General features: G+C 37.4%; 1 protein-coding gene across 1 annotated transcript in view; it reads right to left on the bottom strand.

Moving 5' to 3' along the window:
- The window catches only part of GABBR2 (gamma-aminobutyric acid type B receptor subunit 2), a 483887-nt gene that overhangs the window by 282332 nt on the left and 185639 nt on the right, over nucleotides 1-15916 (bottom strand). Inside the window, exon 3 of the mRNA XM_035318083.1 lies at nucleotides 14851-15021. Coding sequence (XP_035173974.1) covers nucleotides 14851-15021 — 171 coding nt within the window. The remainder of the gene's footprint in view (nucleotides 1-14850; nucleotides 15022-15916) is intronic.

The following is a 15916-nucleotide window of genomic DNA, read 5'->3' as shown; positions in this document are numbered from 1 at the left end:
ATTAAATGTTATAAGGACAAGGTCTATCATACTGAAAAGGTACATGTATTCAGTACTAGTCAACATTTTGATTTTAAAATGACATAAAATTCCTACTGTTGTATCAAAGGATCTGGGAGCTTTGTTTAATGTCACTTGGGCTTCTAGTAAATGTAAATCACTTTGTTATGGATTATCACAGACTGGTAAACAGTCATTTAGCAGAACTGATACTTCTACACAATAAATAAATAAATAAATAAATAAATAATAAACTCATTTAATTGTATTTAACACATTTCTTCCTATGAAAATATATAGAGCCAGTATTCAAATTCAAGCATGTTCCATATTTATGTCAGAACTGTCTGATTTGATGATTATTGTCCCTAAACTCGTATTAGGTTTACATGGCAAGGTAGCAGGGATACTGCAGGGGTGGCCTCTGTGAGCAGAGCCAAGCAATTGCCACATATCAGATCAGAGCCAACTCCAGCCGGCTCCAAAAGGGACCCACTGCTGTTGGCCAGAGACAAACCAGCAAAAGATGCTGGTTGGGGCCTTTGAGAGAGCAGATTTAAGAAAGGGAAATTGTGCAGAAGCAGCTGTAAGAGAGAAATGAGAAAACATAGAGAAGAACAATTTTTTAGACACCAAGGTTAGTGAAGATGGTGGGTTCTGGAGCAGCAGTTCCCCTGCAGCCTGTGGTGAAGAGGCCCCTGGTGGAGCAGGCTGTCCCCCTGCAGCCCATGGGTCCCACACGGAGCAGATCTCCACGCTGCAGCCCGTGGAGGAGCCCACGTGGAGCAGGTGGATGTGGCCTGGAGGAGGCTGCGGCCCATGGAGAGCCCCCGCAGGAGCAGGCCCCGGGCCAGAGCTGCAGCCCGTGGAGAGGAGCCCAAGCAGGAGCAGGGGGCCTGGGGGGAGCTGCTGCCCATAGTACAGACCCATACTGGCACAGATTTTGAAGAAGAATGGATGGAAAAAAGTCTGTTTTACCAAACTTACCCAGAATCAATTTTTACCAAGTTTTGCAGTTAAAAATATAAAAGTATTAGTCCACAATATACAGGAGTTCTGCCTGGGAAAGAAAGGCTCAGTCAGAAGCAAATTTAATAGATTGATGGGAAGTAATTTCTATGAGAAAAAATAAAAATAAAAAATAAGCAAGGTATATAAAATATTTAAAGAACGTAGCTGAAGCTAAACAAGGCAGACAAGGCTGCATGGATTTCTTTAGTTTTGTATTTGTAGAGCTGCACAAAGAAAAAAAATAATTCTAAAGAGAACAGAAAAGTTGAAAACAACTAGTTACCAGCTGAAAGGATATTGATTGATAAGTTGTTGGTTTTTGGTCTTTGACAAGCATTTGTCTCAAAGTGCCTACTATTCATATAAACAAAAGCAATCATGAAACCATGGGTGATTGAATCCATCACAGAAACCTACAGAGCAAATACCACTGCTTTCCATTTCAGCAAACTGGACAAGCAATGCAAAGCTGGTCTGAGGGCAAGCCTTAGGACTCATTGCAGAAGACTGACAAGGGTAACACAGAGCACTTGTCTGTTCCACCAGTTCAAGAGCAAACACTTTTGCAATCATTAGATCTGACAGAGGGAAAAAAAAAAAAAAAAAAAAAAAAAAAAAGACATTTTACTAAGCTGTTGGCAAATTAGCTTGTTAGTACATCAGAACATCACAAGCTGAAATTAAACAAATAAAGCTAAAGTGAGGAAAACGACTGGAAAGCAAAAGTGCTGAGGGCTACATACTATACTGCAGCATATCATAATCAAAAGATAATTCATATATTCCTTTCCTCTCCATCTCCAGGGCATACCATTTCAATGGGGTGTAGACAGCCCTGAAGTCTCTGGACTACAAGGAGTACAATTTTTCAGTATAGCCAAAGAACAATAACAGAGCTGGGAACTGCAAGAAACACAGTGCATGAGCATGGCAATTTGGATCTGTGCTAGCCTAGGGGTCTCTGAACTCTTAAGAATTTTTACTGTGATTGTCAGGACTAAATACAAAACCTTGGAACCATGGAGAAGAAGGAGGTTTGTCTTACAGAGGAACCCTTACTTCTATAGGAAGCCATGGTTTCAGCAACCATCATGCAAAGCTCCCCTCCTGATAACTGCAAAGCCATAGCCTCACCCTTCCTACACACATACTTTGAGCAATGTATTTTTCTACTTACTCTTTATTTATGTATTTATTGGGAATGGGGACTGCATCTTAGAGATATGCATCTGAGATGGTACAACAGCTTCCCCCAGTCCTTGATACCAGTTTGTTCTTTCTGGCAAGTTGTACTTGATCACAGACAATTGTTAAGGGAGCTTTGCCCTGCCTGTTAGAACCTACTGATGCCGTACATCATCTTGTCTCTCATGGTGCTGTTTCAGTTTCTCTTGGCAACACCTATTTAAGACTGGGAACGCAAACTGCATGAGAAAAGCCTCCACTATGCCTGTATGCTATAAACAAAGTCACAGTAAAGACACTCCTGCACATGCCATGTTACTAACTGTGCATATCTAAAGAATGACTAGAGAAAGACCAATATCTGCTCATTTCATATCACACAAACAACTGGCAGCTCAATGTCCATATATAGGCCGAACCTGAAAAAGTTTTGTAAGTGAAATGTTCTCTGTAATGCTACCTAATTCTGGTCTGTAATCCTCCTCCCTCTAGTACATGTGTAATTTGCAGAATGAAGTACAGGAATTCACCACCCACCTTCCTCCCTCAGAGCAGTGCAGAGCAAATACAAGCATTTCTTGTTATACATCTGTTTAAGAGTATCTGGAGACATTCCTTGTTTTCCACCACCTACACCATACCCTTCTGGAATGGGCTGCACTCCCATTTATTACTGTTGTGAAAGTACTTAGAGTTACTGCCAGAAAAAAATGCAGATGTCTGCTGTTCTACTGATTAGGGCTCAGTCCTGGTGGTGGGCTGATGTGAGTATGATTTCCTTTTGAAGGATTCAAGGAGAAGGGAACAGAAAACAGATTTTCCACTTCCTTGGTGAGTTCTTCTTGAAGAGCAGCTAAGGTGAAGATATCATAATCTGCAGAAGCAGTGTTCTGGGAGAAAGAACTGTCCTCCATTACCTACGGACTGTAGCACTCTGTGATCCAGAAAACAATTCAGGGATGTGAATCTTGCATATTCAGAAGCACATCTCTATAGCCTCAGAGAAATGTTTTAGACTCTGTTGAAAGGAGGAGGATCTAAAATACACAGGAATCATAGTGTTGTCTCTTGGATAGCTTTGCTAGTTCTTGGTCTGCATTTCTGTCATTTCTGATCTGACTTTGGGAATGCATCGAAAAAAGATGTATCCACTACTCCATCGGTCACGTAAAGAAGAACAATCAAACTCCACAGCTCTTGGATCTAAGGGCAAGGAGCCTAAACGCTTTTACAGATCTAGCTTTATGAGCCTACCTAAAGGATCCTCTAGTGTCAAAGCAATTACAAAGAGCTCTGGAAACTAAGCCGAGAGACACTGCAATAACATTTCTAATGATTTTAACTCCTATTTACAGCTTCCCTCTATTAGTTTCAACAAGTACACAATTTAGCTTTTGACATTTACAGAAAGAGTTGTCTCAAGTCCTCTTTAACTGTATTGACTGTGGCAGAAGTTTAGAAACGTGTGCTAGATGTACTGATTAATCCATTTCAGCCAGGAAATACTAATACAATCTTCAAGTAGCTTGTCTAATCTGGACAAAGAAATTAAGCTAAAACACAAACAAGCCAGAAATCTGGCAAAAAGGGTATCTAATGAACTTATAACATCTTGAAGTGAATAATGATAACATGATTACGACAATATTTTCCAACAAAAATAAATACATACTCATATGAAATAATTTCTCTACATGCCATGGAACATTACTCTGCTTACAGAAATTGAAAATCCCACTTGCAGAAGGGGTTCAAGGTTAAAAATCAATTTGATTAGATCTAGGAAAGCAGGGAAAGGAGATTATTGTTAAGAATGTGTGTATATGAAAACCAAAAGAACTTATCACTGAGAGGTCTCTTCAAATAATGTAGGCCATACAACACTTTACAAAAGCAAAACTTAAGTTTGTAATAAAACATTAAAAGCTACAGTTATAATGTTCCAAAGGAAGGAACTGTAGAGGGAAGAAAATTTGAAAGCATCACCCATATCTAGGTTCCTGCAATAGGTGGGATCTGTGAAAGTCCTGGAAAATCTAGGCACTGTGTGCTACACTTCTTTTTCTGACTTCGATTAACAAGATCGTACAGATTTCCTTTATGATGATGTTTCTTCATGTTATTGCTATTTTTTCATTCCCTGTGTCATCTACAAATTTCACAAGTTCATACTTTGTTCTCCCCCTAGTTATGAGTTGATACAATGAAAACAATTGGTTGAAGAGCTATTCCCCTGCTTCCTCCCCCCCCACTTTAAATATATCATTATCAATTTCTTTATCCTGAGAAGCATTCTTATAATACTATTTGCAGCAGTTTTGCCTCTAGCTCAGCTCCTGCCTGCCTTAGAATTTCCTGCACTCATTCTAACATCTCCATTCCACTCCACTCCTACAGGGCACTGTACCAACCAATTTAGATTTAAGTTAAGCATTTAAATCCACTCTAATAGTTATATATATATATATATATATATATATATCTTACCATCTCCAACATGATCTTCTGCTGATAAAACTGTATTGTGATTGATCATCTGCCTCTCTGTTTATTCTTTCCTTCAATGCTTTGCTGTTCCTGTGTACTATTCAAATACATCAGTCTGTGGGCTCTGCTTTGGGAACTTGAGGGGCCAAGGCCCAGCATCATCAGGGAACTCCTGAGAACCCTCTGAGAAACTTCAGGGTGCCAGTTACTGCCAGATAAAGGTGAATGAGAGCCACAAGGATACGTGTATGAGGAAGCTCTTGTAATTTCTAATGAGTCTGATCAGATGCCTTGACCCAAGGTGGCTGAAATCTTTGTTATAGCTTCCCCCTAATTAGGGCCCGTCAAGCACCCTTTTAGCCAGGGAGAGCCCTGTATAAGAGCCAGAGCTAGAGCAGAATTCTGAGGGTGCAACCAACAAACACAGCAGTTTGTACAGAGGGGGTGCAAAGAAGAAGGTATAGTTTATGTGTTCAAGCCAGCATAAACAGTCTCAGGTAAGACAGTGCAGAGCAGTGCCCCAGCAGATTTTAAAGCAGTCGGCCCTGCAAAGCAGAGGCTTCAACCAGATGGAGCTTTGGATGGTGGGTATAGGCCTCTAAGTCCTAGGCTGCTGAAAGTGGCTTCTCTCTCTCAAAAGGAGAGGAAGGAATGGATGGAAATGCTTACCAGCAGCTGTAGGAGGGACAAGTGAACAGGGCTGATGAGCAAAGGGCCTGGAATGACATGACAGAAAGGTATCACAGAATTTGCAGAACAGGGTTTATTCAGGGTCACTTTAAGCATTTGCATATAAGCAAGAAAGTGCCTACAAGGCACTGTTATGGAGCAATCCACAAAACCCTTTCTGGGAAAACAGCATGCTGCAGTGCCTCTCTGAAGTACCTATATGCTAATGCATGCATGTAGTATGGGGAATAAGCATAAGTTGGAGATTTGTGTGCTGTTCTGTAATGTGAGATCACAGAGGTGTGGTGGAAAAGCTCATCTGGCTGCAGTGCTCTAATGGGGGATACAGGGTTTTTAGGAAGGGCACACCAGGAAGATGAGGAGGTGGAGTTCTCCTTTGAGAACATCTGGAGCACATGGAGCTCCGCCTAGGAATGGTTGGTGAGCCTGCTGAGAGCTTATGGGTGAGGACTGAAGAGCAGACTAATATGGGTGATATTTAGTAGGTGTCTGCTATATCCTACCTGACCAGGAGGAACAAGTGTACAAGGCCTGCTACAAACAGGTTGATTTTATCAGCCACAATTTGGAACCCTTTTCCAAGCTATGAAAGAGATTAGAAATTAATTTTCATGCAAACCATTAGCTTAGTGCCAGTCACTGGGAACAAAAAAGCTCAGAATATGACTGTGTCAAATAAAAATCCTTAAGAAAAAAAAGTGGGAATGAAGAATGCCATTAAATTTACTAAGTCACATCTCTCAAAGACATGTTCTCATTGAGATAAGATACTCAATTTAACAACGCAGGATACTACTCACCTACAAATGCCCGTACTTTTTAGTTGAGCATTCACAGACTGTTTTCTGTAAATGGGGACAAACCTAGGATAAGGTCCTGTCTCTCAGATTTCTCACTGCTATATCATAATTCTGTAACTTTCCCGTAAGCTCATGGTTTTCGAATATTTACCAGAACCCTGAAGAACCACAACAAATCTAGGACTTTAGTAGTGTTCTAAATTTCTAGAAGTCACATTGTAACTTTAACTTAAGGAATGGCCCCAGACTGACACATGCTTAACTTCAAGCAGTTTAACAGATTTTACATTCTTGATTCAAGTGCTTGGAGATTACCCTTCAAAAAGAATGGATTCAGGGAGGGGGGAAGATGATGATTGCTAGGTAAATTCCTGTTTAGAATTATATTACAACTTTGTATTCTCATTATGAAAAAAAAAAAAAAAAAAAAAGGAAAGAAAAGAAAAACAAAATAAAACCAAAAACAAACAAACAAAAAAATGCCACCGTCACTACCAATGCAAACACCAAAGCAAAGCAAAACCTAAAAAAGAACTAGGACAATACAGCAGTATAAGCAATATTCAATTTTAATATGTCATAACAAGCATTGTCTTAGAACATGTTTTCAATCCAATGGATTTATTTTGTTTAAGTCTAGATTAGTCTTGGTTTCAGATAGAGTGATGATTTTTATATCATATGCATTAGGAAACAACTATATGAAATCTTTCAGCCATGAGCTATTAGAGGTGTTCAAGCTCAGGTGAAGGTACTGATCATTCCATTGCTTCATCTGATATTGCAAATACCAGCCTGTCACATATGCACAATATAAAGTTTAAATGTGAAAGAGTGGTGAACAGTTCTCTAAAAAAAATTCTTAAGTTTGATTTGTTTTTATTCAAGACACCTGAAATTTGATAAGGACATGTTCAGTTCATGGGAATCCTGTGGCCTCTTATGCTGATAGTTAACTGTGAATGCAAGATATAACACAACTATAATGATATATTTTTCCTTTACTATTTTTATTTTATTTTATCATTGCATAGCTGCAATTGTTTGTCAGGTGATGTTCTAACCTCTTGTTTTTTTGCTTGTTTTTGGAAGTTAACAAAAATAAGTAATGGGAAACAGAAGAAAAGTTGAAAATCATTGGATAAAATGCTAGTGCCATGAAAAAAGAAAGTAGTTTCTTAGCATGGATGACATTTGCACAAAAGGCCAAAAAATGCATGCTGTTCAGAAAATTTCAGGAAGTGACAACTTGTATTTTATATGCCTAAATGCTTTCATATTCCAAACTTTCTTACTGAAATGAGTATCTTGGTCTCTCTATATTTCTTCATCATTTTAAATTCTTGCAACAACTCCTACCAATTAGAAACAAATAAGCAAGGATGCACTTTCTCATTTATATGGATGGTGTCCTATGATATTAGAAGCCACTTTTATAGGCTCCCTGTGAAGATCTTAATGTATCAAAATGAATTATAGGAAAGCTTAATCACAAGACAGAACAGGGAAATTCATTCTTCTTTACAAGCTCAAGGGAACTTGAAATAAGTTGTTCCTGAGATTTTGCCCTAGCAATCAGGCAAGAATCTGGAATAGAATGATAAAAAAGAATATCTCAGGAACATTTGTGCCTGTACCTCTGCCTAGCAGAACAATTTAGAAACCACAGAGGACTGAATCTCCATATTTCTGTTTATCATACTCACTAGCACTATTTGGGAGAAAAGAAGATTTTGGCTTTTGGAATAAGGAACCTGAAGTATTTTGCAAAGAAAAAAAAAAAGCAAGCAAACAAACAAAGTGAATAAAGGCAGATTAAATATAGACCTTGTTTCACTAGCATTTTTACAGCAATAGTTCACAGTTTTCAAGGTATGCATCCCAGTTTGGTGAAAATTTGCCTTTGTTTTCCTTTTAAACCAGTGATAGAAAAGTCAAAAAAAAAAAAAAAATGGGCACCTCTGATACAATATATATTTCAACAAATGTTTGAAGAATACTAAAAGCATGTCAAGTACCCTTCAAACACAAGAAGAATAGACTATGTCAATAACTGTTCAATAACAATGAGGAAAATAACAACTTTTGCCTAAAAAACTTTATAATAATATTCTAAAGAAGGTCAACACTTCTTTTATTTCCAGTTGGCTTTATAAATAGTACTGAATACTGGGCAGAAGTTATTTATTTTGTCCCAAATGTAGCAATATGCATTGAGTAAATTAATCCTTCCCTGAAGACAGCTGAGCACATGGAGATAGGAGAAATTCTTGGATGAAACCAGGAAAGGAAACACCCAGCAGGCTGAGATCTTTTAGTTTTCTTTAGGAGTGAAAATATGAATCTGTAAAAGGAATCTGAAGGACTTTGTGGAAAGAATGAAATGAAACGGAAAACAAAGAGATGGGTAGAATATATAAGGAAGACATGGCAGGTTGAAAAAAAAAAAAAAAAAAGGAAAACATAAGGAAGAGATAGTTTGAAAAAGTTGTTTGAAAATGTTCTACAGTTAAAGAATAACATTTGTAATGTCTCAGTTGGCCTGCTGTTCATTCCATTTCCAATATTTTTCTTTGACTGCCTTCTGTCTCCCATCTCTTGCATTCTTTTCTACTTTTCTACCCTCAAAGGTGAAAGTACAGGGCTCCTCCAAGAATTAAATCAATGGGTACTGTTTGGAGATTCCATATTAAACATCACTGGTATCTGGTAAATTTCATGCTTCCAAGCTCATTCTCGTAGAAAAAGTAGTATTTTTCTTGCTATCCTAACACCTCTTGGTATCTGAGATAGAGATTGGGTGAATGTTTCTGTTCTTCTGTCTTTCCAAAGAAGCCAAATCCAAGAAGTCAGACAATGCAATCAAACCTTGAACTCTGCACAGCTTTTAATTACAGACACCAGAAAAAAATGGTGTTCAGGTTTCTTTTCTGGCTCAAGTTTGAAAGGTGCCCAGATATCTAATCTCTTTTCCCTGCTTAATCCATCTCAGCCCCTCAGTAACTGTCACTGTATGTAATTCCTTCTTTCTACTTATCCAATCAATTTTTATCAGAGCTGACTACTAATTCAGATCTTAGTTTGTAGACTCCATTGTGAGAGAGCAATACTGCAGTAAATATACTTCTAGATTAACAAGACCGCTGTCCTGTTTTCTCTACAGGAATAGACATATACTACTTTGAGAAAGTGTTTTTTGTTTGTTTGTTTTGTTTGTTTGTTTTTGTTGTTGTTGTTGTTTTTGTTTTGTTTTGTTTTTTACTAGCAGGTTTTCTTCTAGACAGTTTTCTTTCCCACACTATTACATATCCTGGGATGAGAATTGTATTTATAGGTGCTAAATGATTTCAATTTAGGTAAAATGGACTCTGATAAACCACTGATTTTTGAAGTAGATGTCACCATACAAAATACAGAACAACAGGAAATCCCAAGAATGTTAATCACGTCAGCCAAAGAAAGTAGCATTGTCCACTTACAAGGCAAGTTTGGTTTTAGTATTTTTAGGTCATTAAATTCAATGAAGGTGGTGATAGAATCATGAGGCAATCTTTTTTTTTTTTTTTTTTTTTTCTCATATTGTTAATCTATTTCATTAGCTTATAGCACACTTCTCATTTCTTCTGTCTTTTTGAAATGCCACCTACACTGATAAAATTACATTAGGAGTTCTCAATATTTCCAGGAAGAAGCAGAGAAATCACACAAAGAGATGACTATTAAGAAGTACAGAAAAACAGAGTCACTTGAGACGATCAGAATTTAACTTGTTTTAAAAACAATCCCAGACATGATACTCAGTGGGAGGGAAATATATATTTAAAAGAATCTAGAAATATCACAAACATGCTACCAAAAGAAAATCTGAAATGCAATTTCACTTAATTTTAACATGACAGAGGAGCAAAAAGTAATAATGACAGCTTAGAATAAGTGTCCTTCTCTGTGCCAGAGTTCCTTTTAGTGTATCAGTGCAGTTAAGTGACAATTTTCAGTTTGAAACATCCAATGAACCTAAACATGAATAAACAAAATGGTCAATGTATAGGAAGGAACAGTAAAATGCTAAGGCACACTAGAATTACTTATTAAATATTACTTTTTAAATATGGCATTACCTGAAAATCAATACAACATTACACACTTTTCTGTTTCACAGTCATATTCTGAAGCCTTTATATTTTATACAATACTGGTGGCTCCCAACAGTTGTGAGTTTTTGGTAGATGGTAAATGTGACTTAATTCTTATGACTCTTCACACCAAACCATGAAACAGAGAAAACACAAACCACAGGAATATCAATTGGTTTGTCTAATTCAAAATACAGCCCCAAACAGGTAGTTCCAAATAGCAGCAGAATTAGAGGCACCAGTTCCTGCAGAATCTCCAGTCAGCTGAAAGCTCATCTTGGAACTGTAAACTGGACAGTTTTCTCTGAGAACTTTTCTGAGAACTGTTTGCAACAGCCATAATTCTTCAGGGGTGATAAACATTAAAGTTAGCTTTGCTTTGAGCAAGAGCTTGGACCAGGCAACCTCCTGAGGTCTCTTCAAACCTGAATTTCCTATGATACTGTGCCATAGCAAATACTTAAAGCTGAAAACCCTGAAAAAATATTTTATAACCTCATTTATAAACCTTTGCCATAGAATTATTAACTTTTGAAAGAGAATCCTCTCCCAGAGGATGAGTACAGGGCTGCAATCTAAAAAATCCAGGACATAGAATCACAATGGGTATGAATTTGCCCTAGTTAAAAAACAGGAACTGATGAAGTTAGTATATCACCCTTATACCATGAGGACTTACACAGCTGAAGCATTAATCCTTTCTAGAGACCTTTCTAGTTGTACAAATAGATGTAAAGAACTTACAGAAGATACTACTAGTGAGCTGTGCTATTGGGAACCACAGAATTCAGGTCACATTAATAATCATGATCCTTAGGATCTGAGCAATGTCAAGAAAAGGAGCCTCAAGTCACACTACCAGTATCAGATAATGTATGTGCTTCAAGAATTCTCTGTTCTACCTACTTCTGATGACACTCTAAGCAATTTAGACAACTGCCTCTTTACAAGACAAGGTAAACCAATAAACAGTTTTATGACTTTTAAGGGCAGCTAACAGCGTGGACAAGTTAAGTAAACTTTTATTTTATTTTATTTTTTTTCATCAGGATATAAGATTGCAGTACAAATCGCAAAGAGACAGGAGACAGTGATCCAACTAAAGAAAAAAGTCATCAACCACACAAAATGTAATTAGATGGCTGTGAATGAGAGGCAGTTAGATTTCCTGTTGTCTAAACTAAAAGGATACAAAGTCTTTCCAGTGTAACATGAACAAGAAAGCAATCTGTATCCCCATATAGGGGTTGGAGGAACAACTGGAGGAAATTCAGACATATGCTGATTATTCTATATAAATTATTCTAGAAAATGAAAATTTTCAAACAGATACAGACTTTCTGGGAGAAAAATGGAAAAAATGGGAGAGAGCAGGAGATTACATGCAGAACAAATTGGTGTTAACAGTAAAGCCACCTGAGTTACTACACAGGCTCCCTCAAAGACGCCATTAATTTTTGCTTATTTTATTTTATATGGGAGTAAACAGAAATGACATTCAGATACTTCCTGCCTGGTGGCATACAATATCTTTTTAGCATAGAAAAGAAGAACCACATCCCGAACTTACTGAGACTTTACAAATATGTTTAAGATATTACTCCACATTTTTTTCATTTTTAATAAAACATTAGCAGAATTAATAATTTAAGCATTACTTAGAATGTTAGTTTTGGCTGATGTTCCTTTAGAGGAAAGATTACGGTTCCGGAGTGGATGTATAGACTTTTATCAGCACCCAGAAGTCACCCTTAAAGGTCTTTCACCAGAGTTCTTCACTCACATCGACCCCAGAGGTCCCATTTAGGCTTAGTCCTGTGCCTTCAACCTCTGCCATAGGTATGCTCAGCAATCACTAGACCTGACCCTAACCTACAGATAGGTTTCCCAGCTGTGCCTCAGACCTGACTCATTGCCATGAACTTGACTGATGGTCTGTGTCCTTGGCTGAACCTGGCCCCATCCTCTGGGCCTCCTGTGTTCCACTGCAGTGGAGCTGGGCTCTGCCCTGCTGGGTGTTATCCCCCTCTGCTGCTCATGGATCCTATCCCTCACTTCTCCTGGTCAGTTATTTCCTGCAATTTTTCCTGTGCTTTCACTATCTACAGAAGAATACAGAGGGAATGAAGAAACTGCATGGAGCTGAAAAAGAAAGGATGTAGCCCTAACTATTTCAGGAGCCTCAGGACTCAATATGGTCTATGAAGTCACTTGAATTGAAGGAAGTGTTAACTGGATCTTTCATTACCTGAATGCTTTAATGAATCACACTAAACTGAGTTTGCAGTCTGACACAGAAGGGTGTCACCTTTCTAGAGGAATGGAAAGACCTTGAACTCAAGTTTAGCACTCTAGCAAACCCTAGAAAGCAGCATTTCTAGCACTTCTAGCATTTAACATTTCTTAAGTGATCAGGACAGACATGAAGTCCATTCCTCTATCCCAATGGAAGACCAAGAATACCCATGTTGTGTTTGTCTAGTCTTATCTTAACAAACCCTCTACAATGCAGGTTCAACAACTTACCCACTCTATTTCACTGTTTTCCACTTTTAATCTTTCTTGGAACATATGTTTCTAGATTTCTTAACTTTTAAAGAGACCTCTCTGATCTGTTTCCTTTTGAAGATGATATTACATCTGATGTTTTAACTTCCATCTAATTAGCGCTAAGCAGTGTTGAAGCTTACTCTGCGTGTTTTAAATCTCAATAATGCATTACATTGGGTTTGCTGAAATGGAACCTTTTTGCTACTTCTCTACTTTTTAGAGTTTATGTTTTACTCTTGACTTTTACTCAGTAATTCTTGTAGTGCTTCCCCTATCTTCCTCTGGAGATCTGCTGTCTAGATAGCCATTCTTCATTAAAATAGTTGATTAGTCTTCTATTTTGTACTTTTTCATTTAAGTAATATTTATTTTAAACCTTTCTCTACTTGTCAAGATTACTCTGAAATTTAATCCTGTCCCCCTGCAAAAGTGCTTGGAGATCTTCCCAAGTAGGTATCAACTGCATATTTAATAAACATTCTCTCTATCTAGAAAACCACTTGACAGAATCCCATCCTTCTTGTTTGACAGTGAACCACTGATAACTACTCTTTGAAATCATAATTCCAAGCCAGTGAAGGATAAAGCATACATACTTTTTGACAACTTTTCTTCAGCACTCATTTTAAAAGCAGTCAACTAATCTGATGTCAATTAACCTTGTGGTGGCAAGAATAGTTGTCAGAGACTGCTTGCTCTTACAGTATCTTCCTCATGATCAAGTTTCCCTAGTTTTCTTTAGGAATAGCTTTAACGTTTTTATAAGCCATAAAACATCACATTTATCATTTACTCCATCTTCTTGAGACCTGTTATCTTGTCATAGAAGGAAATTAGTTTGCTTTCCATGATTTATTCTGGACAAATCCACTTCAAATCCACTTTGGCCATTGTTTAGCTTTTTTTTTTTTTTTTTTTTTTTTTTTTTTTTTTTTCTTCTGGGTAATTCTAAACAGATTATCTGTTCAAGTGTCTTTCCAGGAATTTATTTTAGGCTGACTGGTCTATAATTCCTTGGGTCTTTGTGTGCTTTTTAGAAAGACAGGCACACTGATCTCTCCCTCCCCCTGCAATTCTCTTACTTGTTATCTTTGAATTCCCAAAGATCATAAGTGAAGACTCTAAGATTTATTAAGTACTCCATTGTGACAGAGAATTTGAAAATATCTGACTCATCCAAGCAGACGCTAACCTGTTCTTACCCCTCTTCACTGGCTTTAACTATATTAGTCTTCAGATCACAGTCAGCTTTTTTTAATGAATGATGAGGAAGGTAAAAACAACCATGAAACTGGCATCCATCTATTAGTTTTGCCTGTCAGTTAATTGGCCAACTTGTTCCCTTGTCTTGCTCTAATGAATTACTTATAGGATGTTTTCTTTTAACTGTTCTGTTGTTAATGCCATGCTTAAGGCAATTGGCCCATACTTTCTTTCAATTTCTATGAGCAAAATGTTGTTCAGGGTGAAACTCAGAGGATTTGGAGAGTGCATAATACTTGATCTTATCAGTTCTGGGGGCTACGGTCATTTCTGTCACAGTAAGCTCCTACAACTCTTTCAACCATACATTTAGCAGATTTTGTCCCTCACTATTTCAGACTGACACTTGCAATAAATCAGAGCATGAGAGGAAAAACAAGATGAAATTAGATTTAGTCTCTCTTTTAACTCAACCAATGTCAAGATACAAGCCTCCTTCAAAATCACACACTTAGGCAAGTCAAAGCGTATACAGAATCCTTTACTACAAAACAAATATTATTTTTTGCATTTGGGTGAAATGATCTCGGAGTTAAAAAAAAGTCAAGGGAAAGCATGAGTAGGTTTTAACCATAGCCCCAGAAGGGAAATATGTTTATTTGTTACAGCAAATATAGCCTAGTAAGACAAAACAAAACAAGACTGAAACAGTTAATCTGTTTCTTTTTATTTAATTGCTATCAATGAAGGAACTAGCTTTCTTTGTGCACTGGAAATTATGCAAATCTTACCTCAGAGAACCTTTGTACGTCCTGGGTCAAAGTTCCTACTCTCTTCCACTGATAATACTTGAGTAACTTCAAAATTGCTGGATTTACTGCATTATCAGATGGCACTGTCCGGAAGAAATAAGGATATTTTTTCTTATCAGCCAGCTCTGGGGTTGTTGCTGCAAATGAAAGCTGAAAAACAGAGCAAAACAAAACAAAAATGACAACAAAGAAATGAAAGTCACCATGAGTCATCTAGCAGCCAGAAGAAAAATTTTGCTCTACTCAGTGCAATAAGACACAATCCTCTAGTAGCACCTCTTTCTATCATCAGGTAATAAAACAGCCCCAGGTACCAGAAACAAAGGGAATAACTATGACAGCCAAAACTACAGCACAGAAGTTTGCCTGGCTCCCATGTTCCTTCAATGAAGAAGGCCCCCTGTGACCTGAGTAATCAAAAGGGGCCCCGTGGCTAATTCTATGTATCTGAAAACAGCAGGATTGGAATGTAGTTGGAGAATGTTCATACTAAAAGAAAAGAGGAAACCTGTCAACACACACACACACACACAAAAACAAACAAACAAACAAACAAACAAACAAACAAAAAACCTTCACTGAATTCCCAATTATTTGGGGCACTGAATGCCCCAGTTAAAGGTGGTATTTTTTAAATTATTTTTTTGAATGATTTTCGGGCAGTGTATGGAACACCTGAATATTCACTTTCTGAAAATGTTCTAATTCCAAAGATACTTAGGGTTATTTCCTCCAGTATTTTTAAAACTACTAGAACTGCGTTTCTCAAGCTTTTTTTCAGTCATGCATAACAGTTGAGGGTTTTTTAAAGTACCAATTTAATGCAAATTGGTTTGACTGAAGAAAAATATGATCCCTAATACAGTTGTTAAATTTTTCAAACTCAATAAAGAGTTAAAAAGTGGAGGTGAATTCAAGCCTATGTAAGTACATCCAACCACAGTATTAAGTTTATACTTTCTTCAGTCAAGATTTTGTATATTTGTGCTAGAAACCCTCTTTTGAAATTCAGAATAGGCAGGTTTGCTCTGAAATAACAGAGCTG

This window comes from Oxyura jamaicensis, chromosome 2 (assembly GCF_011077185.1).
Source record: "Oxyura jamaicensis isolate SHBP4307 breed ruddy duck chromosome 2, BPBGC_Ojam_1.0, whole genome shotgun sequence".
NCBI classification, from domain to species: Eukaryota; Metazoa; Chordata; class Aves; order Anseriformes; family Anatidae; genus Oxyura; species Oxyura jamaicensis.
Note: the sequence above shows the minus strand (reverse complement) of the source record. Positions and strands in the feature narration are given on the sequence as shown.